This window comes from Prionailurus bengalensis, chromosome D2 (assembly GCF_016509475.1).
Source record: "Prionailurus bengalensis isolate Pbe53 chromosome D2, Fcat_Pben_1.1_paternal_pri, whole genome shotgun sequence".
Taxonomy (NCBI): Eukaryota; Metazoa; Chordata; class Mammalia; order Carnivora; family Felidae; genus Prionailurus; species Prionailurus bengalensis.
Genome location: NC_057351.1, coordinates 20,600,256 through 20,621,809, shown reverse-complemented (window position 1 = coordinate 20,621,809; position 21,554 = coordinate 20,600,256). Strand labels below are relative to the sequence as shown.

At 39.2% G+C, this 21,554-nt stretch overlaps 1 protein-coding gene across 4 annotated transcripts in view; it reads left to right on the top strand.

The window, feature by feature from the left end:
• FAM13C (family with sequence similarity 13 member C) overlaps positions 1-21,554 on the top strand; it is a 163,409-nt gene that overhangs the window by 103,820 nt on the left and 38,035 nt on the right. For all 4 annotated transcript variants that reach the window (XM_043596381.1, XM_043596383.1, XM_043596380.1 and 1 more), the window contains one exon: positions 5,916-6,000. In XM_043596381.1, the coding sequence (XP_043452316.1) occupies positions 5,916-6,000 (85 nt within the window). The remainder of the gene's footprint in view (positions 1-5,915; positions 6,001-21,554) is intronic.

The window sequence follows — 21,554 nt, the reverse complement described above, 5'->3', positions numbered from 1 at the left end:
CTAAAGAGTCCAGAAATCAAAATTAATATGCAATGGCAGTGTTTTTATTGGTTGGCTCCTGTGATACTCATTGTGCTAGGTATGGTAGTGAAAAATGGAAGCATATTGCCAGCCCATTTGGAGCTAGAAAGAGCCAATAAACAAGTAAGGAAATGAATGAATTTACATATTATATCAAGTGTTGGAAAGAAAATAAATGAGATGCTAACAGAGAAATTGAGGGGCTCTACTTAGGTAAGGTAATCAAAAATGGCTCAAGAAATTTATAGAAATTTGACTGTGAAGCAACTATAGCTAAATCAGGCTATATCAGGAGGTGGGGTCAGGAAGCAAATGCAAAGAGGGGATATTGTGTGTGTGCCTATGTGTGTATGTGTGTGTGTTAGGGAGGTGGGTAATGGAGGAAATATGCATGGAAAACATTAAAATCATGGAAGAATTGTGGTAAGTAGAACTGAGGATGTTCAGAGACCCAGTTGTATCCCCAACTTTTACCAAATTTCCATTTTGATCTTCACATCACTATAGAGAATCTGTATACAGTTCTTAGATAAAGGGATGTGAGAGGACAACTAAATCTCTTTACAGAAATTAAAAGTAAGCTGTCCCTACTCTGCCACTGGTGAATTGCAGACAAAGGCACCTTAAAATAGTATTTAACTATCCATCCTGTGTGGGTGTTCTCCATTCCAACCAAACTAAAGAGAGATTTGGTAATTGCATAGGAGAGAAAAGTGAGTATAGTATTTTCTAAAACAAGTAGCATGTTTTCCATTATGTAAAAGAGAGAAATTAGCTTTTAGAAAGCCACACCTAGGTTTCACTGACTTGTCTTTGTTTTTTTTCATACCCAGATGCAAGAGGTGGAAAAGAGAGGTAGTCATTTTTCTTTAGAGGATCCATCAGCCTTTGTTCAATTTTCCTGCAGATCCTAGAGACCCATTCATTCAGACTTGGAATATAAATATGGAAAAGTGCTAGCAGCCCACCCCTGAGGGATGGGCTGGGGGCAGCTTCACAGAGGGTGGGGGTCCTAGTGAGAGAAGGGTTTCATTGAGGTAGCACAAAGACACCGGGGATTTACTGCCCTTAATTTTTCTGTAGGGCAAAAGCATGTTCCTACATTAAAGATCACAAAGTCAAGGATAGTCAGAGTGAAATAGGTGTTTACTCTTTCCTTGGGCTTATGGTTTCTTTCCTCCATCACCCTATGACAGTAGAAACTGACATTATTGTTTGATTTGTTTCCTTGTTTTATGGCTGTCTCCCCAGTAGAGAGGAAGCCTCATTAGGAAGGGTCTGATATCAGTCTCACCAGAGCCTAGTGCATCTCTCTGTGCATTTAAAGCTGCTAGAGCTTAGGAGCTGCATGTGTGGTGTGACATTTATGTAGAAGTACGACCCTTGTTTGTGCAGTCTGAGTTGTCCATGGGCCTTCTCAGGGGTGGCTCTGTGGGACTCAGCCCTGATGGCTGGCCAGATGTCTTCTGTTGCCCACTGGAAGGACATGTGACAGTGGCATAGATTGTTCACAGGTAAAGTCCCCACTCTCATCCCTGTCCTGGGTTTCCTAGTCATCAGGACAGGTATTCCTTTATGGACCTGTTCCACACATGGTGTCCAAGTTCCCACTTTCTGTTCTTATATTGGGGAGCAGCAGGGCATCTTCAGGTAAAGGGTCAGTTTGGGGGTGGGGAAGGGATATAGTTGATGACAGCTGGTCTGCAGAGTTTCTTCCATTCTGCTTTCTTATCCTCAGTTATAGCAGCTTATTTTTCCCCCCTTCTACTTGTCCCTTGAGACCTTCATCTTCTCTCTCCTGTTTCATTTGTCACTTGTTTTCTCCTCCATTCCTTTAATCTTACACTTATCTGGTTTCTCAGAAAGGAATAAATCAGCCATGCAGATGGATCTCCTTTGGCAAACTTAATCAAGCAAGTCTTGATTTTGCTTCAGTATGAGTACAAGGGAGGAAGTGGGAGAGGAAGATGGATGACAACCCAGTTACCACTTCTAGCCACAATTGGGTCTCAGCATCATATCTCACTCCCTATGGGAGTTCAGTAGCTTTTGAATGTGAATGTGAGCTGATAGTCCTATGCATTGAAATTCTTTGCTATTTACACTTTATTCAGTTCCAGAAACATTGTCTAAGCACCTACTTTGTGACATCCTGTGCACCATCCTCAGTATATGCATGTTTGCTTTCCTTTCATTTAAAGTTGGAAAGGAGGGCACCTGGGTGGCTCAGTCTTGGTTAAGTGTCCGACTTGGGCTCAGGTCATGATTTCACAGTTCATGGGTTCGAGCCCCATGTTGGGCTCTGTGCTGATAGCTCACAGCCTGGAGCCTGCTTCAGATTCTATGTTTCCCTCTCTCTCTGTCTCTCCCCATTCACATGCACTCTCTCTCTCCAAAATAAATAAACATTAAAAAAAATTTAAAAAATAAAGCTGGAAAGGAACTTAGAAGTCATCCAGTCTCAGGACCTTTATAGGCAGATGCAGACAGTCGGGCCCTGGGAGATGAAGTTATGAGTCAAGGCCTTAGAATTGGTATAGAGTTTGGCCTTGCACATGACAAGAGCTCTACCCAGCAGCCTCTGGGGTATAGAGATACTTCATAATAAACCCAGTGTTCAGTCCTTGAGTGTTTACTATATGCTGGTGCTGTGCGAAGTGCATTTCATGTGTTCTTCCATTTAATTCTTACAACAGCTGTCATTGTTAGTGTTATTATTGCCTTTTTTTTACAGATGAAGAAACCAAGGTTTAGAATAGCCCAGATGCTTGCCCAAAGTCAGATGAATAGGATGTAGCAGAGCTGACATGTCCTCCTCTGCTTTGTAGAATATACAAGAAAACATGGAATCTGCAAGAAGCTGCTGGTTCTACATCCTCCCTCTAAATGGAGGGGAGGAATTTCTTTCTTTCTTTCTTTCTTTCTTTCTTTCTTTCTTTCTTTCTTTCTCTTACCTTTATTTCTTTCTTCTTTCTTTCTCTTCACTTTTACTTTTTAAATTGTAGTAATATATATATAACATTTACCACTTTAACCATTTTCAAACATACAGTTCATTGGTATTAAGTACACTCACATTGTTGTGAAACTATCACCACCATCCATCTCCAGAACTTTATTCATCTTTCCTATCTGAGATTTTGTACCCATTAAACCTAACCTCCTTTCCCTCACCACCAACCCCTGGCAACCACCATTTTCTATTTCTATTAATTTTATTACCCTAGATATTGTCCTTTTGTGAATGTCTTATTTCACTTAGCAAAATGCCATCAGGCTTCATGTTTGTTGTAACATGTGTCAGAATTTTCTTCCTTTTCAAGGCTAAATAATACTCCATTGTATGTATATCACATTTTATCAATTCATCTGTCAATGGATGCTTGGGTTGGTTCTACCTTGTATTAGTCTGCCAATACTCTGTTAAAGTTGCCATTAAAAAAAAAGACTGGGTGGCTGAAACAACAAACGTTTATTTTCTCACAGTTCTGGAGGCTGAAAGTCAAGGTGCTGGCAGAGTTGGGTTTCTCCTGAAGCCTTTCTCCTTGGCTGGCAAATAGCTACCTTCTCACGTGGCCTTTCCTCTGTGTGTGCATCCCTGGTGTCTCTTTCTCTCTGTAATTATAATTATACCAATGATTGAATTTGGACTACACCCTTATACCTCATTTTACCCTTAAAATCTCCAAATACAGTTACATTGGGGTTAGGTCTTCAACATATAAATTTGGGGGAGACACAATTCATCCCATAATATACCTCTTGTCTATTGTAAATATTGCTATGAATATAGGTGTACAAATATCTGTTTGAGTCCCTGCTCTCAATCCTTTTAGGGTATATACACAGTCGCAGAATTGCTGGATCATATGGTAGTCCTTTTTTAATTTTTTGAGGAAATGTTATTCTGTTTTCTATAGCAGCTGTACCACTTTACATTCTCATGGTGTCATTTCTTAATCTTCAGAATAGTTTTGCTCTTTTTTAAAGGTTGTGCTCATTTCCAAGGTCCTTCAGTAGGAAGCTTGCCTGGAATTATTCTTTTTGCTTCCCAGATGGTTGGAATTCTTTTCAGAAACTTGGTGTCCTTATTCCTCTATACCTCCTGTCAGTAACCTCAGACTCTGACTTCCACACTCAGCTTCTGGGAGAGCATCCCAGAAAGGAGGAGAGAGCAGTAAAAAAGTGATCTGGTCTCAGGTAGATGTCTCATCTGAACTGTGTGGTCTCAATCAGCAACCCCTGAGCACAAAGGAGGTTTGTACCTTCATCTCTGAGCACAGCACAGGAGGTATCTGGAGCCCACTTAGCAGTGAACAACTTTGAAAACACTGCTTTGGGCTCATATTTGCTCACATAAACAGCATGGATGAGGGTATGGGTGTGGGAGTGGGTATTGTATAAGGGGAGGAGTTCAGTGTGAGGAGATGTTGGGGGTAGGTGCTTATGTGAGGTAAGGTATAAGGGTGTATATGGGGGTAGGTGTGTGTGTGTACTGAATAGATGTGAGAGTGGGAGTTGAGTATGAGGGTGTATGTAGGGCGTAAGGTAGGGTGCTTCTGTGTGCGTGTGTGTGTGTGTGTGTGTGTGTAGTAGGGGATATAAGGGATGAGTGTGAAGGGTAGGAACGAGAGTTTATATGGGGTTATTTGTGGGTTACATTGTATGTGCAAAGTAGTGCGAAGGTAGGGGGTTGGACATGAGGGTGTGGAGAACAGGAGGTGAAGGTATATATGAGGTAGGGTGTGAGGGTATGTGTGGGATAGGAATGGGGGTATGTGTACAGAGTAGGGTGTGATGGTTGGGTATGAAGGTGTATGGGGAGTAGACTGTCAATAGAGTGTGTGTGTGTATGGGAGAGTCATAGTAGGCACAGGATCACTGGCTCCACTGCAGGTAGCCACCCCTGCCAGGAGCTCTGTGGGTGGAGTTGCTGCTGAGGCCTGCAGAGCTTTCCTGTTGCAGGGGAGTGGCTCCTGGCCAAGGCCTCAGGCGTGACTCACTTTCACCTGGTCAGGGGAATTAATTTGCTGGGCATCTGCATCATGGCAGGATACATGCATCAGTCTGTATGACTGTATTCTTATTAAGAACCATGAGAGAAATTTAAAATGGGAAATGCAGGGGGTGGGGTAGGGTTGTTCTGGGAGCTCAGAAATTACTTCTCCCTCAGTGGCTGGGTCACACTCAGTGACCAGGGCCCTCTGCCTTGCTTCTCCCACTCTGCTCCTGATAAAGGCAGTGATAGCCATTCCATGTGAGAGGAACAACTTCAGAAGACACACACACACCCACACACACACACACACACACACACATACAGATGTAGATCAGGGAGCCCAGAAGCACCTCCCAGATGCTAGGCAGTCTCTGCAGCAGTAACTCTTTATGCACTGCAGTTTGCTGCAGTGTTCAGAGGTTAAGGGATGCTGGCTTTTATGAATGGTAGCCTGGGAGGGTCCTAATATCACTTGCTCCTGATGTCAGCACAATGAATGAAACACTTGCAAAGCGTAAAGCCTCAAGCACCCGGGAAGCAGATACCGTCTCAGATTGGTTCTCTTGGTGCAGCGTCTCTTGCTGACGAAATCACCAGTCCCGTGTGTGTCATATAAAGCCAAATACGTTAGGATTGAAATGAGGCAGAAACTGAGGTTGCATGTGGAATAATGTGTACCTGATTCTGGTACAATCAGCTCTGCCTGAAGCAGCTGTGGTTGAGATCCTCCTCCTGCCAGGCACTGGAGGAAGGTGTTCTGCAGGAACTGCGGACTTACTGTTGTGTATTAGGCAGTTACTTAGCTAGCCTGATGTTCTGCTTTTGCTGGCAGAATTCCTTGCTGAAGCTCCAAGCCCTAGAAACTGATCTGTGCTCTGCATTTTTGACAAACCAGGAAGAAGCTGCTCAGGTGCATGGACTCAAGGACCCAGACCCAGTGTCGACCCAGAGTGTGCTTGCAGAAGGCGCAGATGTTGCAGGTAAGAGGCTGAGGTGGGGGAATGTCCTCACATGTACCATCAGGATAGTTCAGGCTCTTGCTGCTTTCTCCTAAACCTGGCCTCTTGTGGGAAACCATGCCTGGTGCAACAGAAAAGCTGAAGAGGAGCTTGAGTTGCAGTGGGGGAGCTGAGACAGTGCAGGAAGAATTAAGGTGTGTTCTGATACAGAGAATTCTCTCCAGCTGGGGGCCAAGCATCAGACTATGAATAAATAGGTGTCAGGTGAAAAACATCCACCACTACTCCTGGTCCTAATGAATGCCTGATTGGCCTCCTGTGACAAACAAGTAGTGTGCTTATTTTATATCACTGCATGTAGATAATCTGTACTGTCGATTGTCATGGTATTTTTGAGGTATTCAGTGATGGGATAGTTTTAACATTACTACTTCCTTTCTTCTATTACCTGCTTGTAAGATGATTCATCAACATAGGAAAGTGGAGGTGAGTGGTGTAGCTCATTCTGATCCTATATTGTCTTTTTTTGTCTCAATTTTTTTTTTAGCATTAACATCTGTGTTGAAAAGTCTCAAAATTGGTTCTCATTTGTCTGATAATTTCTCTGGTTTTAATCTCAGGAATGGTAGATTGACTAGTAAGCAGAAGGCAAACTAATGCTCCCTGAAAGATTTAGATAGAAAAGAAACACTAATTTATATGAGTAGAAATGAGAGCACAGCTTATCTTTTGTAACACAAATAGATCAGGGGTTTGTAAACTGGTTTCTAGATAGGTGGTAAAATTGGTTTAAGTGAGCTTGCTTCATGAGATGCCCTTTAGTTCCAAGAATTGAAGGAAGAGATTTAAGAAGGTAGAGTATTTCAGTATGATTATTAATAGTTCATTTAAAACATTACTGTTTAAAACAGATCCATATGGTCTAAGTAGGCGAAACTTCCAGTGTTTATTAATTAAGAATATTAACAACTAAGCATATTAATAATAGTGACCAATAATAAAGCTATTAATGGTAGCTACTGTTATTGAAGACTTTTGTGATCCAGGCACTGTTCTAAGTACTTTGTATATTTTATATTAAATCTTTAAACAAACCTGTGAAATAATACACTTCACAGTAAGGACACTGAGGCCAGGTGCAAACCTGCTGGTAAGTGATAAATTATTTCCTCATGGATGCAGGTGGCTAGTTGGGTGTCATTATTGTCTGGTGAGCTACCCTTGTTCTGTTGGCCATTGTGTTTGGATGGGAGGCAAGTAAAATGGGCAGAGCCCAATGTTGATCTAATTAGAGGTTTCGGTCAGATTATTAGACACACTCTTCTTCTTCTACCAACCCCAACAAAGCACATACAAAACACATAAAGAAATCTTAAGCCAGATATAAATTAACTTTTGAGTTATTTGATGTTTTGTGTAGCTACACAAGTATCTGGCAGAATTGTACAATATTTGCGTGTTGGATATGGATATATATATATTTTTTTAATTTTACATGATGACTTTTAAGTGCATGTATTGTCTTATATTCTCCAAAGATCAGGAGTAGTTTTGCATTTTCTCATCCTGGATGGACAGGATTTGGACAACTTTATTAACACTCCTTGTGTAATGGAAATACATACTGAGTTCATGTAGGAATTGCCCATACAAAGGAACCATCAATACATTTCATGTTAAGTGTTAAATGGCAGAAATGGACAGAAGGTTCCTTACAAAGGAGACTTGTGGGTTGGGTACTGAATTTTCCAAAATGTAGGTGAATCTGAGATTTCCAGAGCCCTTCCAAGAGAGTCTATGAAAAAGAGACGTTTTCACTGTGTGTGTACTAGTCAAGATTTCTCACAAGTTTTCAAAGATAAAACCCATCTTGATGTTTTTCACCTTTGTAGTCTTTGTGAATAAGGAGTCTCATTTAGCTAAAATGACTGCATGAAACTTGATATGGGGAAAGTGAAGAAGCTCTAGCCCTTATATTGAAACTTGTAATATTTATTTGACACCTTTCTTCTCTAATTTTCCAATAACCCTTTGACACAATCTGGAAACCACCTGCTAGATGTTTTTAGGGACCTAAAAAGTCTCATCATTTGGCAGGAATATTGCCAAATTGGCAAGCATTTAGACTAGGTTTTCACAGATTAATTTATGGGATCGTTTAGTCTCATTGGCTTCCAAGATAAGTGTTTATAGGAAGGTCCTATATTTCTATTCCATGTGTCACTCAGAAAGAAGAAATGTTTGCTCATTTAGAGTCTTGGGCCCTGTGGAGGGATTTCTAGAGTGATCTTTGAACATCTTGAAGCTAGTTTTTATGTGTGTATAAATCTCTTTTGAGAGTGTGATCACATAATAGTACAAATGGCCATAAGTCTATAAAGGAATATAGTAATTTAAAATTTTGTCCTTTCCCAAAGTCTAACATCTAGCCCTGAGCCTTACATGTATATAAATATTCAATTACTTATTTTTGATATCAATAATTGCTATAACAAAGACAAAGCCCAAGGGGTGATTTTTACAGGAATTTCTGGACATAATATGCTACCAGTTCACTATTAAAAGCAAACACTTATAACTATAAATTGGTATGACATAAATAGGTTTCAAGCTTTCTTTAGACTCAATTAGGACCTGACCAGTAAAGTAAAACTTTTTCATAGGCATTTGAAATGATGATCTTAGCAAAGCATTATACTCTCTACATCTTGAGATCAAAGTATTGGGTTTTAACTTGGGTTTATGTATTGCAAAGATCAGTTCTACCTAGTAAAATACCTGAAATGTGTCTCCACTCTGGCAATGCAATTATGAACTGCACTTGCAGCAAAAACACATTTCATGGTACCCCTGGAGGAGCACTGTGTTCTAAATAGTGTTTGTGAGACTTCCTGCACATCACAATTACCAGGAAGCTTTGCAAGCTTCTGCAAGGATTCTTAGTCCTTATCTTTAGACAGTCTGGGGTAGAAGTCTTGTAATATTTATATTTCATAAACACTCCCAAATGGTGGGAACCATTATTTAAGTGTCTTGAATTATGAGAGAGAAGACCAGGTTCTCTCAGGTTCTCTTTGACTCTGCTTCACCTCAGTTTCATGGACAACATGGACTTACAACTCAGGGTCAGTGACCAGTTGGCTCAGTCATTTACTTCAGGAGGAGGAAGGTGCTTGAGAACCCAAGTCCTCAGGCTAGAAAAGGGTGGGATGGGACATGGGCAAGGGACAGGGACAGATTTGAGGGGTGTAGATGTAGAGGCCCTTAGAAAAAAATGACACCTGCTAGATAACTTCAAGACTGTACATAGGGTAACCAATTGTCATGGAATGTCCAATTTGCCCAGGAATGTGTCCCAGTTTTATCATTAAAAGTCACACATGCTTGGAATTCTTAGTCCTAGGTAATCTGTGGCAACTAGTCACCCTACTTGTAGGTTGCAAATTGCCTAATTTGATATGGAAACCCCGAAAGCACTTAGGCTCAAAAATCCGAACTGCATCAATAGCCTTTTACAGTTGAAGCAAATGCTTCCTCTGTTGCATTAGTAAGGATCTATTCTGGTGTTGTTGAACAGAAAATGGAATGAAAATTTCTTTTCAACTGCTTGTCATTTTCTAAGTTTGCAGAAGGACTGTTTGTTCCACATGACTAAGCATAGTAACCCCTGTTCTGTGTGACCACAGGTGATTGAGTGGTTTGGAGTTTGTGGCAAAAGCTGTCACCAGTGATAAAGACTTATTACTAGAAATAATAATGCCACAGCAGTTTCTAATTAATTTCTTTTACTGTAAAATCTTGATTTTCAAATCTAACTATTTGGGTAAGAGCCTTGTTCCTAATGTTGATTATTAGAAAAAACTAATACAGGCTATAATTATTCCCATAACGAATTCTTCATGGTTTGTAGGTCTTTTCCTGATGTTGAAGTTAAGATGGGGCAGAGTTAAAGAGGACCTGGCCTTCTCTCTCACATTTCAAGACACTGTCCACTTGACCAGAAGTTCCCAATTACTTGGGAGTGATTATTACACTTCCAGATGTCTGAGCTCTCTATCTTAAAAGGAAAAATTTAAATGTAGGTTGAAGCCTGAAAAATCTCCATGTTTGAAAATCTCCCCCTCATAATTCTGAGGGGCAGGTAGATTTAGGAACACTTTCTAGAGCACAGTACTCCAGAGCTTCTCTAGAGAGTACCATGCAATGCGTTCTTGCTGCAGGTGGAGTTTATAATTGGCCTTCTGGAAAAGGGGACATCTCAAGTATCCCACTAGGTGGGGCATCTACATAACTTGGTGTTTCATCCTATCTGGCAGTAGTCCAGACACTGTTTGAAAGTTGGTAAGAGGGGGTCCATTACTTCAACCTTGTAAGTGCACAGAATTCCAAATATTCTTTAGAAACTTTGTTTATTATGGGTCAATGTGTATGTATATGTATTATTTCTAAGTCCTTCCTGAACCTTTTTATATTTTCAGTATGTACCACCTGTTGCTTTAACATTAAGAAATGGCTACCACTGTAGAAAGTAGTACTTCATCTTTTCAGTTTCTTTAAAGTAGTGGTTTTCAGTCAGGGTTGATTTTTTTTTCATCTCTCTACCTTCCTCTCTCCCTACCTTGGGGATATTTGGCATTATCTAGGGACATTTTCAGTATCGCAGCTTGAAGGTGAGTGCCACATTTAATGAGTAGAGGCCAAGGATGCTTCTGAACATCCTGCAATGTAAGGAACCCCCAATGTCCACCCCACCACTCCAATAAAGAATTATCTGGTCCAAGATGTCAATAGTCCCAAGATTTAGAAACACCCTTTTAAAAGCTTTTAAATGCATACCATCAGTATTATTAACAGCACTGACAATGACATTTTCATTTGTGTCAGACATTGTTACATGGGTTTCCCTGTTTTATGTTCACAGTCCTGAATGAGGTAGGTGCCATTATTATCCCCAGATGGAAGATGAGGAAATAAGCTTGGAGAGTTAGTGTAACTTGCTGAGGGTCCCACAGCTACTGAGTGGTAGAGGTTGGGAGGAAATGGGAGGAAGAGAGGGTTTCCCAGTCAGACTCCATAGTTTAGTGCTTCACACTATACTATTAGCTATCCAGTCTAAATATTAAGTCCCCATGGTTCTAATATTCTAGAATTTGAAATTAAGCCCATAGCCAACCTATATACTCTATTAATGTGTTATGAAAGTCATATTTTCTTTATCCACTCCTGAGTTTGTTTTGTCAACCTGAAGGGACCTAGATTTATAGTTGAATAACCTGTTGTAACCCCTCTTCACATATTTATTTCAGGTCCTATGATCTAAACCATCTCTAGAACCCTGTACCTTTCTTAATATGCATTTACCTGACCTGCATAATGTATTCCAGATGGAGTCAAATAGAATTTTATTTGTAGATATGATACCATTAGGGGAAATTGGCAACATGGACAAGGGATCCTTCTATTATTTCTTATAACTACATGTGAAGTTACAATGATCTCAACAAAAAATGAATGAATATCTAAAAAATATGGGCATGGGGTTGTTTTATTAATTACAAAATATTATGCTTGTTATATTGTTTTCCAAACTCTTCCTAGAGATGCATGTTCTTTTCTTGGCCTTTTTGTCATAGAACTGTATTCCATTAGAGCTCCCAAAATTCCATTCCCTACCAAACTAATAGTTTAGTGCTTATTATTAAGAGTACATGGATTAGTTTTCTCCAGCTGCATTGCCTACTGGCCCACATTGAAGGTCGTCTGTCACTGTTGAGCTTCCTCATGCTTTGCGAGCTGCTTTTGTAGTAGCTTAGCATTTTATTCTTTGAAAAATATCAATATCATCTGCAAATTCAGACTCGCAAAGCTACTACCTCTTCTATGTCATTTTTGAAATGTAAAATAAGGTTAACCCAGGATCCATTTGCAAGGATTAGTACTGATATTTCCATCATAAAGATACTAATTCATCTCTGTTCTTTGGTGCATATTGTTAAGTGGATTTTGTAATCCACTGCAAAACATTTAGCTCAATCACCATTTGGTTTTGTTTTTAAACAATTTCTCGTTTAAAAACCATGCCATGCACTTCTTGAAAGCCCAAATAAATTATATTCATTGGCTCTACCTTGTTCGGAAACATAATTCTTTGCAGAACTTGATGAGCAGGTAGGGTGATCTTGGACAATGATTTGTTCTCTCTATGCATCAGCTTCCTTTTCTTTAATATGGGAAAAAAGAATAGTATTTACTTCTTAGATTATTGTGAAACTATTGTAGCATAATACATATGAGGCACTTAGCACATCCCTCTTAGTAAATGGTCAATAAATGTCAGCTATAATTTTTTAAAAACCTGGGAATTCTTGCTGTCATCAGAGCTTATGTTGCCTTTTTTCCAATTGATAATGTTTACCCTTGTCTTTATCTACTCTCATAATTCTAGCTACTTTCAAGGTGTTGAAATGCCATTAGTACTGTTCATTTCCTAGGTTCCCTCTAGAACATTGCATATGATTGACATTACACTAATTCTCTTCAGCAAAAAGTATTTATAACAGCAATAATCTACAGAGCTGATGGTTGAATAATTACCTCCTATTAAAGCTGAAACTACATTTGTTACCATAAACCTATCCTGTGCTAAACCTATGACATAACTTGGCTGGAAATTATCTTTACTGTTAATAATTTTTCCCTGGTACTTTTATTACCATCTTCATAGTGTCTGAAATAGGGGGCTTCACATTAGCCCCTTGTTTTCCAAAGAAACTTTTTTTTTAATGATTTCGAAATTCATAGATGACAGTATATTCTCTAAGTCTGTTTCCATAACTGCTTTATAGGGAAAGGAAAAAAAAACAGTCCTACAGCTTAAACTCTAGGTGATTATTTTTAACAAGATTTTTAAATTCAGTTTTTAAGGCAGGTCAAGGACTGTGGTAACATTTGTCCTTGCTATAACTCTTTATAAATGAGGACTCTGACTTAGAAGAGCCTTACCTGGCCAAGGACATAATAATTGTGAGCAAGTGGCATCTCAGACCAAGTCTGATTGCATCTCAGACTTTTGGCTAAGATCAAGTATAGTGTCAGACCAAGTTTGGGGCTCTGACTAGAGAGTCCAGGCTTTTAACTTGTAGATTTATAGTCGTGTTTTTTTTTAATTAATTTTTTAAGAAGTGTTAGGTTTATAGAAAGTTGAGCAGACAGTACAGAGAATTTTCATATACCCCCTTTCTCTTTCACATAGTTACCCATATATCATGCCCAGATACTTGGTGTCTAACACTGTTCTGGATGCCCCAACCCTACCATCCCCAAGCTCAGCGTGAACAACCTTTACTGTCTCTTCCAGTTCCATGAGGATCATACTTTTTTGTGGCTCTATGTGGAGCTTTGGGACTAACTTCTCTGACCAAATTTTCCTAACTAACATTGGATGAGGCTCATAAAGATACAGACCCCAATTGAAGATTAGAATTTCCTTTGATAGCCTTCCTGTTTGCTTTGTATATTCAATTTTCCTTCTGCTTTGCAAAGTACATCTGCTTATGAATGTGAATGCTTACAAAGATTGCTTGTTATCTTAATAGAATTTTATCCGCTGTACCACTGAGGTGGTCAATTGTGCAGGAGTTGACTAGAGGACCTGGAGAGTCTTTTAGCCTGAAAAATAACCAGAACACAGTATCCAGCTTTCTCTATATATCAAGAGGGTGCTTCCAAATCTTGGACATTATTGTGGATAGTGATAGATGCTTGCTCTTTCCCTGGTTCCACAGTTCAAGCAGAGCTTTGTAATCTGAGCATTTGGCTCCACTTTTGTGACACGGGGAGGGAAAAAGTTGTTCATTGGCCTTGGCCATTTCCCTTGTTAATTTCTCAACTGTTCTCTGGTAGTATGCATATAGGCAAAAGAATAAGTCTTGGATAATCAGAGAATAAGGTACAAAGCTTCATTTAGCCACCTGGTAGATTTGTCTAGAAGATTTGCTTCTTTCCTTACCAAATTGGACATTTGGTTTGGTCCTGTGTAGAAACTGCCTCCAAAAATATTAATTATTCCCACTTTAAATGTTCTACTCCAAAACAATGCAAAAAATGGATTTCTTCCCTTTCTCATTGTGACAGGATCTGGAGATCTCACATCTGTCCTCAGCATAGGTCATGTTACTATAGCCCATGGGTAGAATTGACTTTGATTTAGGTTAGAAGTCATTAATGTCTGAAGACCTCAGTCTTTCATGGACTAGAAGCTTGTGTTCACTCCATGTTTCCTGAGTATAAACTCAACCTCTGTCACTTGCCTCTCCTTCCTTCTCACCCATCCCCACCACCATGCTATCACTTTGTTTCTATTCTTCTTTTTTTTTCCCACAGCTTTCTGGCTGCTTCTCTTTCTCAGCCATGACCTTGCCACTTTGTCTTCCTCTGTCTCTATCCATTCTAGTTGTCTTTACTGCCTCTTTTCTTTTACTTTGTGACCTTATTTTGCTAAGCTAGTTATGGTATGGAATTAAAATGTATTTAAGATACTTAATTTTGTCTGGACACTTAAATTTATTGAACATTATTATTCTGAAAATTTGGGTGATTTCAAACTGTTTTCTTTCCCCAAATGATACTAAAAGGTTAGTATAATATCATATAGGATAAACAACATGTTAGCCAAATGGCAATGTGATTTTCCTTTGGTTGAGCCTTTGTGGATACTGTTTTGTTTTGTTTTTTTTTTCTAACTAGAAGTCATTTATTCCTTATTCTTACCATTGAGACTATAAAAATACTAGAAAAGAACTATTTTATTTTATTTTATTTTATTTTATTTTATTTTATTTATTTTATTTTATGTCATTCCAAGGCTTTTTTAAAATTTAAATCCAAGTTAGTTAATATATAGTGTAGTAATGATTTCAGGAGTAGAATTTAGTGATTTATCACTTACATATAACACCGAGTGCTCATCCCAACAAGTGCCCTCCTCAATACCCATCACTCACTTAGCCCATGCCCACACCCAATATCCCTCCAGCAACCCTCAGTTTGTTCTTGGTCTTTAAGAGTCTCTTAAGGATTGTCTCCCTCTCTGTTTCTATCTTATTTTTCCTTCCCTTCCCCTATATCCATCTGTTTTCTTTCTTAAATTGCACATATAAATGAATTCATATATTTGTCTTTTTCTGACTTACTTCACTTAGCATAGTACATACACTGTAGTTCCATCCATGTCATTGAAAATGGCAAGATTTCATTCTTTTTGATTGCTGAGTAATATTCCATTGTATATATCACATCTTCCTTATTGTCTATTATGAAACTGCATATAAGTTATGATTGGGCTTGTAAAATAATCAGTGACAATATACCCTGAAGATTTATGTATTTGGGTATTTCTATGATTTATATATGTTATGTTTCCTTGGTAAAAGTATTGCTTATGTTAGATATAATCACAACAACTCAAGAAAAAAATATTCTGAAATTGTCCTCTTATAATTTTCTAGGAAACAAGAGGTATGAAGTTAAATTTAACTTAAGAACTATTCACAAGGGTGCCTGCCTGGCTCAGTCAGTAGAGCATGCAACTCTTGATTTCAAGGTCATGAGTTCAAGCCCCACATTGGGTGTAGAGCTTACTTAAAAAATGTACTTGACTTTACAATAATCATGCAGTAAAAAAATACCAAAAAGAAAAACAAAACTACTCAAAAACCTAAAACCTGGTTCTGTATTTACTGATGGAAATTTAATTAGAAGATTGTATTTAAAAATGCAGATGAAAGGAAAATGTTTAGATCTGAGCTGAGGCTTCTTGATCCATGTAGTTTTCTGGGTTTTAGGGAGAAATTTGGGATTTTTCATTATTCAGCTAACTCAATTCCCTCACCTATTAGCCATTCATTTTAATTGTAATCAGTACATTGACTCCTTCAAAATGAAAATGAGGCAGATGGCTCTGCCTCCTCCTGCAGATGACAGATTTGGGGAAGTACATGCTGAGATCAAACCCAGCTGGACTCTGTCTCCTGAGTTCCATACCTACACATATCCAGGGCCTCCTGGACACCTGCACTGGATGACCAAAACTGCCTGTTAACTCAGGGTATCTAGAACTGAATTTATCTTCCTTTCCCCCAGCCAACTCTTCTACCAAGTTTCTTAACTAGGTAAAAGATACCACCATAAATACAAAACAACAGCAAGTAACATTTATTGATGGGTTATATCCCCTCCCCTGGGGCACTGTCCTAAGCACTTGAGATTCCTTGTCTTCTTTTCAATTCTCCAACAATTTATGAGGTAGATACTGTTTTGTCATCCTTCCCTGAAACAGGGCTCTGGCATGCAGTAGATGGCTAATAAACATTTGCTGAATGAATGAATTCCCATTATATAGATGGGAAAACTGGGAATGTAAAGAGTGAATAATGTGTCCCAGGTCACATACATGACAAAACTGGGGCTTCAATCTAGGTGTTTCTGAGTGTATGAAAAATCCTCTGTGAGGGGCGCCTAGGTGGCTCAGTTGGTTAAGCGTCCAACTTCAGCTCCAGTCATGAACCGACTTCAGCTCAGGTTATGATCTCGCGGTTTGTGAGTTCTGCCCCATATTGGGCTCTGTGCTGAGAGCTCAGAGCCTGGAGCTGCTTCAGATTCTGTGTTTCCCTCTCTCTTTGCCCCTCCCCTACTCATGCTCTGCCTCTCTCAAAAATAAATAATAAAATATTAAAAAAATTTTTTTTAACCTCTGTGCTTTTTTTAAAATCCTGTGCTTTTAACCATGATGGCAAAGTGACTCTTAGACCTGCAGAGTGCCTTCCATAAGGCCCAGCCCTGCTTTCACAGTGACAAATTTCCCACCCTTCTACCTCACTGATGTTTCTGGTGGTTGTCCACAGAAGCTGGCACTAAGAAGCCTACTTGGAGTGCCACCCACACCCCACTTGGTGACTCAGCCAGCCTTACCAATGAGGAATCTCTCTTACATCTGTCCTTATGCTTAGCCCCACCCAATCTAGCCTTGGAGATACTGTTGCTCACCTCTTGGTAGGTAGTCTCTGAGCAAGCAATCTCACCTGTGTCCCCAGATTTAGTTACTGGGATGACTTCAAGATTACCCATGTACTTTCTGTTGTAACCCCATAGCTAACCTGCTAAGTGCCTTCAGGTGCTCAAATTCAACATACCTAAAACTGAACCCACTGTGTATCCTTCAGTTGTTTTGGAGAGGCTGGCTGAGAACTCTAATGCTTGTACATTGTTAGAATTATGGACATACTTTTGACTTATCTAGCTTTTAAAACCAATAAAGGCTGACATTTGGCATTTTGGAATGTACCTGAATGCTACCTATAAAAGCCCACCATGAAGGCTAAACCCAAGAGTGCAAATTAACAAATCCACAAGACTATGGCTAATTTATTACTCAATTATATTTCAACAGTACATCTCAAATGGTTGCAGATAGAGATTTATTTGAATTTTTAATTGCTTAAAAATTCATATTAGATATATTTTTAAATCTGACTGACTTATTAAACAGCTATAATACAACATCTGTTTCTGTCTGGGGTTGCAGCAAGATCAGAAGTGGTCTCTTGGCCTTCACGCACTGATGATAATTATTTCTCTTCTTTGTTCCCTACTGCTCAGTAAGTGGGCCACCGGAAACATCCATTGGCTCCCAGGATCAGAGATGTGGAGTCTTCTACCATGGACACTGGTCAAACCCTCCCTGGAACTAACATAGTTTATATCACCCTGCATACTGAATTTAAAATGGAGATCATATTACTATCAGCCTCATGTGGTTGTTATGAAGATTAAATACATGCAAAAACTCTTACAGGTTTGAAGAAATAAGTGAGTTACTCCAGAAATATTACATATGATTATTCTTATTTATAACTAAGAACTGATAGGAGGGACAATATGTTGAGGGGTATATTGGTTCTCATTTCCCTTATTAACCCCACAGGGATTCTGAGCATAATTCATGTTCAATAAGAGAAGATAATATTCAGTTCCTTATTCTGATGATGATAATTACTATAAAATGATGGTTTTCATGGTTACTATGTTTAGCAGCTTCTATGCCTTATCTCAGTGTTTCACCAAATATGCTAGACAAAGGTCCATGGGCAAATATTGTTAGTTTTACTAGAAATTTATTTTAATGTGTATTATATTAGTAAGAAAAATAGTAACTAGCACATCAAATTCATTATGTCTTGACCACCATAACTTAAGATGAAGCCAAAATTAAAAAATAAAAACAATTATAGGTTGAAATTTTATCTATCCATTTAAAATACATAGTAAATATATTAATTTATATAAAATATATACTCTTTTGTACATATTCTACTCTATATCTATATACAGATCTTCAGATTTTCTTTGACTTATAATAGGGTTGCATCCAGGTAACACACTGTAAGCTGAAAATATTGTAAATCAAAAATTCACAGAGGGGCACCTGGGTGTCTCAGTAGGTTAAATGTCTGCCTCTGGATTTTATCTCGGGTCATAATCTCATGGTTCGTGAGTTTGAGCCCCATGTTGGGCTCTGCACTGACAACGCAGAGCCTGCTTGGGATTCTTTCTCTCCCTCTGTCTCCGCCACCATACTCTGTTCTTTCTGTCTCTCTCTCAAAATAAATAAAAAAACATTAAAAAAAAGCTTTTTAAAAAAATCCATGAAATACACCTAGACTACTAAGCAATCTAACTTAGCCTAGCCTACATGAATAGGTTCTCAGAACACTTACATTAGCCTACAGTTGAGCAAAATTATCTAACATAAAGCCTATTTTATGAAGTTGAATATCATGTAATTTATTGAACACTGTACCAAAAGTGGAAACAAAAATGGTTGTATAGAGAATGGTTTTAAGTGTATTGGTGGTTTACCCTTGTGACTGCATGGCTGACTGTGAGCTGTGGCTCACTGCCACTGCCCAGCATCACAAGAGAGTATCGTACCACACAAAGCTATCCCAGGAGAAGATCCAATTTCAAAATTCAAAGTATGGTTTCTACTGAATGTTATCACTTTCACACCATCGTAACATCAAAAAATCATAAATTGAACCATCATAAGTTTGGTGTGTGTGTGTGTGTGTGTGTGTATGTGTGTGTGCGCGCGCGCGCGCGCAGAGAGAGAGAGAGGAACAGGGAGTAAACAGGTTTATGTGGATATGGCAAAAATTTTGTAGAAGATATAGTTTTATTTCATTTCACCTTCATCCTCACTTAGTCTTGTGAGGCAGGTACCATCATTCTCTCCATTTTACAAGTGAAAAAAAAAATCCATGTTTAAAAAGGCCCAACATTTCTGAAGTCTTTCTAAACAAATGGTAGACCTGAGGCTCCAACTTATAATCTTTGCTCTCTGTTGTGGCATCCCTGGGGTTGTTTCTCACATTCTCAGGAATGCTCATTTTCTTTCAAACTTTTTAAAAAATATTAACATTTATTGTTTTTTCCTCCTATAAAATTAAGATTTATTCATTATAGAAATTTTAGAAAATAAGATTTCTTTTAGAAAAGAAAAGAAGAAATAGGTTTTTTTTTAATTGTGGTAATAACATGAGATCTACACTTTTTTTTTCCCTGAAGATCTGTTTTTTTGACATAGATATATACTCTTAACAACTTTTTTTTTTTAATTTCTTTTTCAACGTTTATTTATTTTTGGGACAGAGAGAGACAGAGCATGAACGGGGGAGGGGCAGAGAGAGAGGGAGACACAGAATCGGAAACAGGCTCCAGGCTCCGAGCCATCAGCCCAGAGCCTGACGCGGGGCTCGAACTTACGGACCGCGAGATCGTGACCTGGCTGAAGTCGGACGCTTAACCGACTGCGCCACCCAGGCGCCCCTCTTAACAACTTTTTAAGTGTACGGCACAATACTGTTAACTCCAAGCACAATGTGCAGCAACCTCTTTTTACTTTCCTGTCACAGCTCTGTAAGATGGGCCAAACAAAGACACTGAGAGAGGTCAGGAAGTCCCTGGAACTTCACAAGAAAGTATAAGCACACCAAAATTCCTGGTTCCTAGGCCCCTTCCTTTAAATCACACTGCATCACATGAGGGGCCCTATAGCAAGCAGCCCTGTCCTTCGGAAGACAAAGTAACATACTCAACTGAGAAGCATCAGAAACCGCAGTAAGCTTTTCCCTGTTGGGGAGCAGGGTCTGTAAGAGCTGACCTGGGCTCTATTCCCAGGATGATAGCAGCAATGGCTGCCTCAGAATCTGTGCTGGCCTCTTCTAAGCAAGGAGCTCAATAATTCTGTGTGTGCAAGTGCCCACACACATGCACCATCTGATTTAATTAAGCCACTTCTCAATTCAAATAATGAGTTTGAACACATAACTGAAGCACTACCAAATTATCAATTTTTGACTTTTTGTTGGTTTTCAGCTTGGTGCTTCTAGGTCTTTGTGGCTCTCTGCTTCCTCTAGTGGTAAATCTAGGGCAGGGGGTTTGGGATGTTAAGTAGGCAGCAAATGACATGAGTGCCCACAGAAGCACACACCATATAAATGGAGGTTTATGGATTTAATTGTAATGCAATTCAAAAGGAGCCATTCAGAGTGATCTGTGATCTTATGAAGTTCCATCATAGGACCCTGTGGGTTTCAGAAGCTAAGCTCTCTTCTTGCCTCCACTTCAGTCAAATGGCTAGGAGCCCAAGTGCCTCCATTTGGCATTACAAAGCAGCACCAAGAGACTCATGTTCATTTTGACCCTAGGGCCACAGCTGAGCTGAAGGGCTGAATGCCTCAGACCTTTCCCATTTCAACAAAAATACACTGGTCCCAGGTACTTGCTAAAAATTCTCTTCTTCCCCATCATTATTACCAAAAGATTCTGTCCAGAAACAGGTAATATGAATAAAATGCATTTCTTTTTGGGGCCTAATGGTTTATTGAAAGGATTTGGTAAGCACCTGTATACCTCCTGGTGGGCTTTGAAGGTGATTGTTAGCATATGTTGTTGTTTAGTAACATTTATTGATTAGTAACTCTTACTCCTGTTACTCTTTAAGGCTCCTGCCAAACTGTGTTTTCTGGGTAAATTATTCTTAGCAAGGGTGTTGCCTGTGGTGAGTTGTCAGACACACGGACACACCTTGCTTCAGACCTGGGCACTGGTGTTCATCTGGCCCCACCTCTTCACCAGCCCTCATCTCATGCACTTCTGGCCAGCTCAGCCACTGATAGAATGCTGTTAGTGAGCTTCACAGGCACATTGGAGGCATTATCCAGGCTCCCAGTCTGAAACCCAACAGGGAAGAAGCCAATTGAAAGCACACAAGGGATCAGACCTTTGATGTTGCACAAAGCAAATTGCATTTCAAGCTCTGGAGAACATGAGCCATTCTAAACCTGATTAAGAGTCATCCGGTACCAAATTGTGATAAATGTTTATTTTGGAAAAGTGGATTGTCAGTGTTTTCAGATTCTGCTTATTCACCCAGAAAGCATTTGTTTTTCTCTTTATTTGGGGTAAGAATAAAAGAAAGCCTTGAATTGTCCTGAGTTGTTTGCTGGGCAAAATTG